Source organism: Lactuca saligna, chromosome 9, assembly GCF_052625555.1.
Source record: "Lactuca saligna cultivar CGN05327 chromosome 9, ASM5262555v1, whole genome shotgun sequence".
Classification (NCBI taxonomy): Eukaryota; Viridiplantae; Streptophyta; class Magnoliopsida; order Asterales; family Asteraceae; genus Lactuca; species Lactuca saligna.
In genome coordinates, this window is record NC_136425.1 from 4,859,581 (window position 1) to 4,871,457 (window position 11,877).

Here is an 11,877-nt window from a genome sequence, read left to right on the forward strand (position 1 = left end):
GAAAGGCATGAGAAGAAGACAAAAGCCATGGAAATGAAGACATGTTGGTGGACACGTGGCAGAACTTTGTTAGGGATGGTACTGAACACCACAATCACAAGTTCACTCAGAGTGTCATCAATCACCGAAAAAGTAAGGGAAGGGAAATTGCGATCTTTAGACATCCATAGGAGACAACCAACAACCACTATTAGGAGTAAGGAGACCATACTTGTCGATGGTACGAGGATGAGAGGATGTTAGAAAAAAAACAGAATGATAGTATCATTTTAAACTTATGAAGTTGGCTCTTTACGAGGATACGATCATTGACACTCTTACCGCCTTATATGCTTCCTGCTATATAGGTAGTATATGTTTTTTGTTGTGTGTACTCATGGAGTATTTACAAGCTCACTCATGGTCATCTTTATTTTCAATTTTATTGCTTGGATGTCTTTTTTTTTTTTAATCACACAATTGTAGTTTATTTCTAATTGTGGGCCAAGTTTTCATTTGAAGGTAGGGCCCAAATTTCTTTATGTGTTGGAAGGAAGTATCTATAAAAGCAATTCCAAACGCCTACATCTTAGCTTTCCCTTGCCCATTCCTATAGGACTAAGAGGGTGTTATTGTTAATTTGTTAAATCGATCAATTTCCACATGTATAATTAAATTATCCCCACTTTAGGCAAACATTATTATTGTGAATGCCAATCAATGATGGTAATTCAAGTTTGTGATTTTAACAAGACTGGCATCAGCGACATTTTCATAAAACTGAATTCATTTAAACAAAATAATAATAAGCGAAATTTTTATTTACTCAACTAGTCCTCCTCCTTTGTTTATTCTCTAGAAAATGAGGCGAAGCCAATGAAGCCTAAGCCTAATTAGTAAAAAACGAAAAGGATTGTTCTTAAGTTTTAGTAAAATTTTACATGGTAAAGACGAATAAACCATTCTACTAACCATCTACTTATATAGTTATATTGGTACTCTGAACAAGCTCCAAATGTGTTTAGATTGAACTGTTGTGGGTTGCCTTGTCTTCTTTGACCACCTGGTAAATTTCAACAACAAAAATAGAGATTATTTGAACAAGTACCAACAGTGTGTATGTAGAAATTTAGCAGATAATAATAAAATAAAATAAAAAATGTTGTAAAAAGGAGTGAGACGTACCGTGGGTCTTTGAGCAGCTAGTCTTCTGGTTGAGGGTGCTCGGGCAACAACTGAAGCAGCAGCTGCAGCAGCCACCCGTATCCTGAAACATTTAGTAATGACAATGTAAGTTTTAGAGTAGTTTAATTAGACTGACTAGAAATGTCAAAGTAAGAATTAGATACACTCACCTTTTATGTACATCTATATATACATCAGTTTCATCAACAATTTCCTCCTGCAGCACAACAGCCAGAGAGAGAGAGAGAGAAACTGTTTTAGTTTAGCTACTGGGGAATAAAAAACATGGACCAAAATAATTAAGACAAAGGAACGATGAGCAAGATACTTGTAGAAGCTCTTCAAAAACATCTTCGAGTGTGATGATGCCAATGACTTCTCCTTCTTCGACATCATCAGTCAGACATGCTATACTTTTTGCTGCATGCTGCATGGTTGACTTCAAAGTCTTGTCAATATCGACCACAAAATCCGATTCTTCTTTAAGTTCGGACAACAATGGTTTAGTCAGTTGCGAATATTTGTTCCCATTTTTCGCAACTAATTTATCAGTAGCCGGAGGAGGAGGAGAAGGAGGAGGGTCTTTGCTTTTGACTCGGACCACAGCCGCCATATGACTGCCACCTTTTTGAAACTGGTTAAGGATGTCATACAATGGCATGTCTGCTGGAACCCTGGAGCATAAAAATATATCATGAATAAGAAAAAAAAAAAAAAAAAAAAAAAAAAAGTGAAATACACTTGCCTTGGGATTTTCCTAATGGAAACAGCACTAACTGGAGTCTCTGTTTCTGCTCTAACAGTAAGAAGGCTTTTCACCTATTAGGTGAAAATGAAAAAGGAAACCCAGCTTTAGAGGCTTTTACAAATTACAACAACCGATGCCAATATAACAAGTTAGAAGATTTGGGAGTGTGTGGATTTACCAGTAGGAGTCCGATGATGTTCCTAGGGTTCCCAGAATAGACAGGAACACGGCTATGGCCTTTGGCAAGAATTTTCCCAATTGCTTCCCTACACGATATCAAGTACATGTAAATCAACAGAGTGTCACAACAAACATGAAATATAAATCTTTTAGACATGCTATTGCTAACTAATAAGAATTAACAAGAAACATGGGAGACTTGGCAGTGGAGCTCACCAGTCCAATTTTGAATTGACATCCAGTGAGAATGTTGATTCAATAGGTGTCATGGCCTCCTCTGCAGTCTGCACATATTCTTATATGTTACATTCATGTCATGTCATGTCATCATCCTATTAAACAGATACATCCGAATAAATCAAATACTTAGGGTAATGTTGTACTAATTTTCATGGGGTATATTTATTTGAGCTAAGCATGCATTATGTGCTAACAAGAATACAATGAAATATTAGGATTTTAATAAAAGTAGCTTTCAGTGGTGCCATGGATATCAGCCAAAAAGAAGAAAGAAATGGAGATACCGCTAACTACAACCAAATTGCTCAAAACAAGATAATACAAATCACCATATATATATATACATATATTGCTGAAGGATAGCCTTGTCTAAAGAGGTTGCCTATTTATAAGTAAATAAAGTACTATAAATAAAATAATAATAATAATAATAATAATAATAATAATAATAATAAGTGTTACAGTGATATATTTCCCGCAAAGTATACCTTTTCTGTCAAATCAAGTGCTCCACTTATGATGGTAGTCTCATCATGTGTAAGTTCACCCCCTTTACCAGCCTATAAGGATTTTTCAAGAGAAACAACAAAAGGGAAGAGTACAAGTTATAGAAGATAAAACATGCTGGATTTTCATGACTTGCAATCATATTCATATCTCTTAGCTGTGTGCAAATGTAGGCATAATGCATATGCCAATGTTTAGCTTTGTGCAACAAATGAAGGTTTACCTCTTGGCCATGAATGGATACAAGGGCTTTCAACTGGGCCCGCCGAAACAGAGCATCATTATGCCCGATTAAAGCATCCAAAACCTGCAAATGTGTCAGCTTTATTAATTTCTATATGCTGCATTTGTCATAGAAAACTCAAATGGCTTTAGATAGAATAAATTAACTAGTAACTACTATATAAAAACTCAGAGAAACAGGGATCTTATCAATCACAGCACCACTTTAGAAATTACCTTTCCAACAGGATAAGCAATAGGATAACAAATGATCATCAAAAATCGGACAAGCCCCACAAAATTAGCACCCACAGCAAGCCCATATCTTGTTGATATTGCTTGTGGAATTACCTGGTATATTATAATACTTTAGTCTTCATCATGTAAAATATCTTATTGTAGCAAAAAGGAATATCATACAATACCAATAGCTAGTTACATACCTCTCCAAATATCAACACAAAGGTCACTGACAACAACACTGCAACAGCTGGATGAAAAATCTTATCCAGGTAAATAGGAAGAGCCTGCAGGGAGTAAGCGTTACAACTTAGAATTGTAATCAGTCACTATTAATATACACAGGTATAAACATCACAATAAATGTGAAGCCTATAAGTTGTACATTGAATAACAAAGTTCACAATTTTCAAAAATTTATGTTCATATAACATTTACACTTCCGACTCTTTATGCAAATAAATCATCAAATACAGCAGCATAGAAACTAGAGACACTTTTTTACCAGTTTTCTTTCAATAACATGATAATTAAAATTCCATCTCATAAAAAACTTAAAAGATACTTAAACAACAAAATGAAAAGATGCTATCCCATTAATGGACAAGCTAAAACATTCACTCCTAGTGGAAATGTAGTATCAAATGACTGGTGCATATGCAGATAAATTTGTAGAATAGTTATATTTGAAACATAGATACAAACAATGATCAAACTTGCTATCATCAAAGAGAAAAAAAAAAAAAAAGCATTAGATATGAACTCACCTCCATGGCTGCAGCATTACACAGAAGCAGTGTTACAAGAAGCTGGTGTTGCTTTTGGACAACCGGGAGGATAGCAGCTGTGAGGGAAGCAAATATTTAATGGAATTTTCTGACCAAATAAAATGAAAGCAAGCACAGTTTTTTTTATGTTTATAAGAATATACTTTGTAACCAAGAGTAACATAGTATTCATTCAAGCTGCAATGGTTAATTCTTGCAAGCCTCTTGCATACCACACAACTAAACAATTTCATGAATCAACCATAAATCTAACAGAAATATTCAAGTTCTAATTTCTGGCTATGGCATCTAGAGTTCACTAAACGACAACTGATCCCAAAACAAAGGCTGGATTGAAATTTCCATCCTCTATATATCGAACCGAAGAATTCTCATTTGGCTAATTTTGGAGATTTGATGAACACCTATCATTTAAATTTAATATTAAAAAAAAAAAACAAAAAATCAAGTTCTCTACCTAACACACAACCGAGTTTGGTAGACTTGTTAGAAGAGATTTAGCAATATAAGATGGAACAATTTTTTCACAGTTCAATCAAAACTCAAAAGGACTCGGTCAAAATTGAAACGCAACCAATAAATTAATGGTACCTGCTTGTTTCTTCTCTTTGTTGGTACCACTCCTATGAAGAATCTCAAGCTCAACAACTCCCAAAGACATCAGTCCCAAGGTTAAACCGGACATGATCCCCGCAAATAGTACAAGAATACACGAAACTCCGGCATAAACAAACCACCAAGGGTCTCCGAACTCAATATCGTTTGAATCAGTGACTATAGACCTCCTCGAAAGTCCGGCACCGGCGGCTAGGGCAAGGGTTAATGTATTCATAATTGTCCTCGTTTCAGATTCTGCGAGAGCCACGACACGAGGTTTAAGGACCAAGAAGAAGAGACAAAGAGGAGACCTGCGTTTGAGAGAAATGGAGGCAACACATGGCTTAAAACCTCGATGAACCGGTGCACTCCGAACCGCGAAAGGCGGGCCAGTCCTACTGGCTCTTTTTGAAAGTTTTCTACGTATATTTAATTATCGTTAATTATTGTTAAAATACTATTTATAATCCAAACCCAAAGGTTTCTTACTTTACTTTCTACCCGGGGATAATGACTTAGGAGGGTAATAAGGTTTTCAGTTTGTCTGTATTAGGTCACTAAGGTTTTTTTTTTTTGTGCGTATTAAACCAATATGGTTGTTATTACCGTTTGGAAATAATCTTTTTACCGGTTTTAACAGGTAAAAAGGACTATTTCTAAACGGTAATAACAACCATATTAGTCTAATACGTACAAAAAAAAACCTTAGTGACCTAATACGGACAAACTGGAAACCTTATTACCCTCCTAAGTCATTAACCCTAATTTTAAAGACATTAAGAATATATGACCATCAACAGTAAACAAGTTCGTTTAGAACTCACGTCGTCCTATATAACCTGCTATTCCTCTATATGGCGAAGCTCTTCATCTATAGTCGTCCCTTTGGGGACATCCGATAAAATTGGAACGATACAGAGAAGATTAGCATGGCCCCTGCGCAAGGATGACACACATAAATCGAGAAATGGTCCAAAAAATTTTTTAACCCTTCGTCGTCTTCTCTGGAACCCTAATTCTCTTTTCAAATGCTAATAGAGTTCAATTGCAATTCTTACGTTTCAGTAGTTCATCTACTGAAGTCATGATCTTACAATATGTGGATTCTATAGTCAGATTGATCTTCTTGTTGATGTTCTCAACCATTTGTGGCAAGTAAGGCTGATCATTCTTTCTATAAAGTCTTCTTTAAGTTTTTTACTTTTCCTGTCATTAAGTTTCATGCTTTATAAACTTCCGTTTATGTGTTGTATATAGTATGTATGTGTTTTTTTATGTGCATATTTTTTTATTCATTTTGCAACTTCAGTTTCTTAGTTCATATTAAGGTTTTTCTTTTTATAAAATAATTGATAATAGACATCCTCTGCAAGTCCTTATTGGTTTTACATTTCCATTCGTTATCAAATGTAGACATTGATGGGAGGTATCAAAGTGAGATTGTTTTTGTACATATGGATGTGTTCATGTAAGCATTTAAATGACAAAAAAGAAGTTATTAATAAAATGTTGCATATTTATGTAATGAAGATCATCAATCATATGAGGTTTTGGACTTAGAAGTTCTGGAAGGGTTGTGAGATAAGTTTAAATGGAAGCAACTATTTTCAGCCAAACAAATCAGTCGCATTGATTAGTAAGCATGTTTTCTAAATAATTAGGGTTAATGACTCAGGAGGGTAATAAGGTTTTCAGTTTGTCCGTATTAAGCCACTAAGGTTTTTTTTTTGTGCGTATTAGACCAATATGGTTGTTATTACCGTTTAGAAATAGTCCTTTTACCGGTTAAAATCGGTAAAAGGACTATTTCTAAACGGTAATAACAACCATATTGGTCTAATACGCACAAAAAAAAAACCTTAGTGGCCTAATACGGACAAACTGAAAACCTTATTACCCTCCTAAGTCATTATTCCTTCTACCTGATGTTAGCAATGACTTCAGCCGCGAACCTATAACCTATAACAGGATGTCGACAGTAACACACGTAATTTTACAGATAGAATGTCAACAAATTACACTGTAATAGAAATATTGAAAGATAGCAATCTATTAGGTTCCACCCTAAGTGGATTCTTTTTTAGTTTTTGTGGGTCAAAAGTCTTTTTTTAAAACAACTTTTTGTAAAAATTGTCTTTTTAACCAATCCCTTTTTAAAATGTGTTTTATTAGTTTTTGGAGGGAAAAAAGCTTTGTAAAAGTTGTCTTTTTAATCAATCCCTTTTTAAAATGTGTTTTATTAGCTTTTGAAGGGAAAAAAACAAAAATTAATGTGTTTGGTGTAATTTTTACATATAAAATGACTAATAATGATATGTTTTTATATTTACATTGATTTACTACTTTACATATATTATTTTATGCTTCAAATTTTTTTTAAACACATATTATAATTTTATAAACATTTTATTAGAAAATATAAAATATAAATTTCTTTTAAAATATTTCTAATTTTTTGGATTAGAGCATGACAATATTAAAATTGCTAAGTTCATACAACTTGTAAATAATTCATAAGATAGCTTTTTGTATTAGACCATGACAAGATTAAAATTACGTTCATACAAATTAAAATATTTCTATTTTTTTTTTTGGATTAGACCATGCCAATATTAAAATTACGTTCATACAAATTGTAAATAATTCATAAAAAAATATCATAGATAATATTACATTCATCTTCGCAATGTGATTATATCTTGTGCAATAATATCCGTATCGCTGCCATATATAAATCATCATCGCTCGTGCGATGTGTACTTGGACCTTCTTCATAAACATCACTACCACTATCACCTCATACGGGATTGTAGGATTCTTGTTGTGCCATATTAAACGCTTTATCAGACCTACAAACCTTTCTAATGTAGTTATGGATCGCCATCGATGCTATCACAATTCTCACTTGGTTCTTGTACTTGTAATTAACATGCATGTCTCTTAATAACGCTCACCTAGCTTTCCACACTCCAAAAGTTCGTTCAATGATATTTCGCAATGATGAGTGGAGATAGTTAAATTTCTCTTTCGGTCCACGAGGTTCACGAATAGCAGCTGTATGTCCACGTCGAAAATTTGGTAAATGATAACGAATATTTGTGCCTTTGTATGGAGCAAGATACCCTCTCGTATTTGGATATCCGGCATCACAACGTAATATTTATCTGTAAATAAAACAAACATTTATTAATCGTTTCAAACAAGTAGTAAAAACATAAAACTTGTGTTCCAAAAAAAAAAATACTAACCACCCGTTGGATAGGGAAAATTAAGATCTGGTCTATGTAAGGCTTCATTGAAAATTCTTGTATCATGTGCAGTCCCCTCCCAACAGGCCCAAACAAATGTAAAGCACATGATAAAATCACAAACAACCATTATATTTTGTGTTGCATATCCCTTTCGACCAATGTACTTCACTTCATCTTTTTGTGGAACCGATGCCCTAACGTGTGTCCCATCTATAGCACCAATGCAATCCTTCAAATTCAAAAATATATCATAAATACATTATTTGTTAAAGTTTGACTACCAAGAAAATAAAAATTGGATAATACCTTGAACAATGGATAATACCAAGGCTTATTTAATATATATTCGGGAACATCATCATTATATTTTGCGTCTGGCTTGATGATGTCGGCACTCAGTTTTAGCACGACTTCCAAAACTGTATAGAAATGCCTGTGAATCGTTATGATTAAAAATTTCTTGCACAAATCTATTGCTACACCCATGAGCCAAAGTCATCAAGAATATTCCTACAGACTCATCGATAGATACATTTCGTGTTTGTTGTAGCTTGTAATTTGTAGCAAGATATATGCATAACTATCTAAAAACCGGTACATTAAGTCTAAACATCTCATAACAACGTCTAGGATGGCCATTTAATACTTCAGTAATAAACATGTGCCATGTGCGGTCTGAAGTGTGACATGGCGTACGTAAGTTATGAGCGATTATTATCCCTTTCAAAGCTAATCCACATAACATTTCAAATTCTCTATCCTCTTCCACCCAACATTCTTCATTATCATTGGATGAATTAGAATCATCACTATCCATCCTACATAATACAAATAAAAAGAGGTCAACCATTAACACATAATATAAAATGTCAATTACATAAAGACAAACAAGAACATATAATATAAAATGTCAAATACATAATGTCAAAGGACAACACATAATGTCAAAACATAAAACATAATTTCAAAGCATAGCACATATTGTCAAGGGATAAAACATAAATGTCACAGCATAACACATATTGCTAAATCATTATTTCATAAGTAACTTAAGAAACTCCATCTTGGCTTCGTCGGTCGTTGGAAACATAAAAGCTTCCCGACTTTGCTTTTTGGTGAAGACAAACAATGCTTGTGGTAATTCGTTGGAACCTTCACGAAAATCGGGAAACTTGATGACAATGGCCATGCAATCTGCTATTGTTGGGGAAGGATTATTTTGTGGATAAGTTTGTGTGCTTTTTGATGATATGGCATCCAATAAAGCATCATCTTTTTCTTCATAAATTGAACTTTTATTCTTGGTTGTACGGTTGTTGGAAACAGACTTAGACCTCTTCCTTTTACTTTAACTACTTTCACGAAGACTAGGAAAAGATGCTCATCATCATCTAAATTGATTTCATCACTATCTCCTTTGCCCTCCATATTTTCTTCGTTTGGATTGCTATTGTTTTGAAATTGTAATGGACTCGTAGTCTGATCTCCAATGGCAACAGAATCCCGAAACAAAGTAACATATTTCTCATCAAATATACTCAAATATGTGTTCCTAAATTTGGCATAATCTTTATTCTACTGCAAGACAAAAAGATATTATAAATCAAATATGTTCAATCTATATGCAATCATAACTTAATATAATTAAAAAGAATAGTAATCATACCTTTATTTTCTCCTCCCACCACTCAGGCGATGCATCCACTAGGCTTCTCGTCCCACCGAGTCCGGTTTCAAACCTCATTAAGCGGTCATAAAGCTTCCACTTTTTTTTCATGTTCTCCTATTTGTTTGTTAGTTGTTTTTTTTCAAGGCTGTAACATGTTTTCTCCTTAATGCGTTTTTGTATATTTTCCCACCCAACTTTATCAAAGGAGGCAGTGGGTTTATGGCCTTTTTTTTTTCAATCAAGCACGAATCAACAAACACCATGAAGCTACGATTATCCCAAGCAAATTTTGGTTTTTTCATTTTCAAAGATGTTTCACAATCAACAATTGTAGTGCTGTTTTCATCCATTATCTGTGAATTACATATAGTATCAACATTTAAACAACAAACAAATTTCATTAACCTTCCTAAATGATTTCATAAATTTATTAAGATTATAATCAAAACAGAAAAACAGAATATCACAGAAATCGGTTACCTGTTAACACAAATATCATGAACAAAAAATTCCATCAGCTTCATATTTCATCAATTTCATTAATTATTAATCCATATTTTATCAAGTTCACTAATTATTAATCAATATTTCATCCCTATTTCATCAATTTCACAAAGGTATGTTAATCACAGAATATCACAAAATATCAATTTCAGAAATCGGAAGGAACAAATCATAGAATAATCAGTATTTTAGATGTGAGAGAGAAGAACAGTTCAAGGAAAATCGAAAAATTACATTTCTTTGCTACTGGAAATCGAAAATCGACAAAGATATTGTAAATCGAAGTTATTAATCGGAAATCGGCTGGAAAAGAAAACAAACTTACCTGATCGGAGATGGAGAAAGAAGATTGTCGATGTTGCAGCAAGATCGCCGGTGTGCAGGAACGATCGAACGAGATGCGAGAGAGTAGAAAGTGGGTGAGTGGAGAGAACGAGAGAGTAATGAGGGAACGTATTGTCTGTGAATTGATTAGGGGTAGATGGGGTTATAAATGTAATTTAATGTTTTTAGCTGGTGAAAAGTTAGGAAAAGTCACGATTCCGTGACTTGTCAAAAAGCTTGAATTTACTCTATAGCAAAAGTTGATTAAAAAATCATTTTCATTTTACCCAAACATCTTTTTGGACTTTTTCTAAAAGATAAAGTCAAAAGTTAGTTTAAAAGCCAATACAAACACCCTCTAAAATTATAATCTTTTTTTTAAACGGTGAGCAATAACATTAATAAAAAGTTGAAGCGAGAAGTTCAAACAATTACAAAAAGGAGTTTAGAATTAGAGATATACATCAATTAAACTAATCAATTTTACTAAGTTTTGATCTATTATGATTCCAAGTATATGTGTTGATACTAATGTCGCCGTTTATTCGTGAAGACAATCAGATTGCGGGTCTTCCATATAACCGTAAAGTTATGTACACAAGAGAGAGTCTCATTTTCTTCATTTTACTCCACGTGCGCATGAATGCACCGTATCAATCAACTACGAACAAGACAAAGGCATTCGAGCGATAACAAAAGACCACTCTAACAACCATTTCCACAAATCTGAAGCAATGTAACATGATAAGAAAGTATGATCCAGATCTTCCACCATGGAGTGACAAAAAGGTCATAATTTTGAATCCACCACAGTCTAGGGGTGAACATTCAGACCTTCAAATCGGGAACCGAACTTGGACTTGGACCTGGTAAGCCTCAATGGGTCGAGTCCAAGGTCTACAAATTTCTGCAAAACCAATCCGATCCAAGAATCGGTCAAGTCCAAACGCTTACCCCTATCGTGATCCCCTATTTAATAAGTTTGCATAAGTTGGAACTCTATTTTTAAACAACTGTCACATGAAACAATTCATCTTTAAGGGTATCCATTTGTTCGGGTTTGTCACAACCCCGGTCGATACGGCATAACATATCGGGTTGTGCGACTTTGTTCATGGATCACAAGCAATTTGATATATAGCATAAGTACAACAATAACAAAACAATAGTTGTATTTCATCTTGAAATTTGAATAGAAGGTTCTTACAGATAATAATATAGTAAATGAATTGTAACATCCCAAAAATGTTGGATTAGGTGTCTAAGCTCATAACTATAATTGCTATTTACTTGAATTGATAGTAGTAATGTCATTTTGGGTTGCCTTCAAACCTGACAAATGAATAGGATTATTGTTGGAGAGAGAAGAATGATTTATTAATTTATTACTTGGTTAGTAAATTAATTTATTAATGTATTATGGATATAATATATTAATTAAAA

The 11,877-nt window shown here is 33.7% G+C and overlaps 1 protein-coding gene and 1 non-coding gene across 3 annotated transcripts; one reads left to right on the forward strand and one right to left on the reverse strand.

The window, feature by feature from the left end:
- Nucleotides 1-768: 768 nt before the first annotated feature.
- On the reverse strand, nt 769-5,081 carry LOC145017709 (CBS domain protein with a domain protein (DUF21)). Of its 2 annotated transcripts, XM_078975691.1 has the most exons (14): nt 4,681-5,081; nt 4,069-4,145; nt 3,505-3,588; nt 3,299-3,412; nt 3,063-3,146; nt 2,821-2,892; nt 2,309-2,376; nt 2,091-2,178; nt 1,910-1,983; nt 1,493-1,838; nt 1,335-1,381; nt 1,165-1,246; nt 952-1,042; nt 769-868 (listed from the first exon to the last, which is right to left on the reverse strand). In XM_078975691.1, the coding sequence occupies exons 1-13, from the start codon at nt 4,919-4,921 to the stop codon at nt 1,001-1,003; spliced, it is 1,419 nt and encodes a 472-aa protein (XP_078831817.1). In that variant the 5' UTR covers nt 4,922-5,081; the 3' UTR covers nt 769-868; nt 952-1,000. The 2 variants fall into 2 exon arrangements, with proteins under 2 accessions (XP_078831817.1, XP_078831816.1); XM_078975690.1 differs by having other exon boundaries at nt 769-1,042.
- A 484-nt stretch (nt 5,082-5,565) lies between these two features.
- LOC145018977 (U6 spliceosomal RNA) lies at nt 5,566-5,671 on the forward strand. The gene has a single exon (XR_013667299.1). It is a non-coding gene; the product is annotated as a U6 spliceosomal RNA (small nuclear RNA).
- The last annotated feature ends 6,206 nt before the right edge of the window (nt 5,672-11,877 follow it).

Bases quoted from the DNA above. Each gene is read 5' to 3' on its own strand.
- LOC145017709 (XM_078975691.1), bottom strand. From the start codon at position 4,921: ATGAATACATTAACCCTTGCCCTAGCCGCCGGTGCCGGACTTTCGAGG. The intron at 3,147-3,298 runs GTAATTTCTAAA...ACACATTTGCAG, and splicing joins TTGCTTATCCTGTTGGAAAG to GTTTTGGATGCTTTAATCGG. The intron at 1,043-1,164 runs GTACGTCTCACT...GAAATTTACCAG, and splicing joins TAGCTGCTCAAAGACCCACG to GTGGTCAAAGAAGACAAGGC.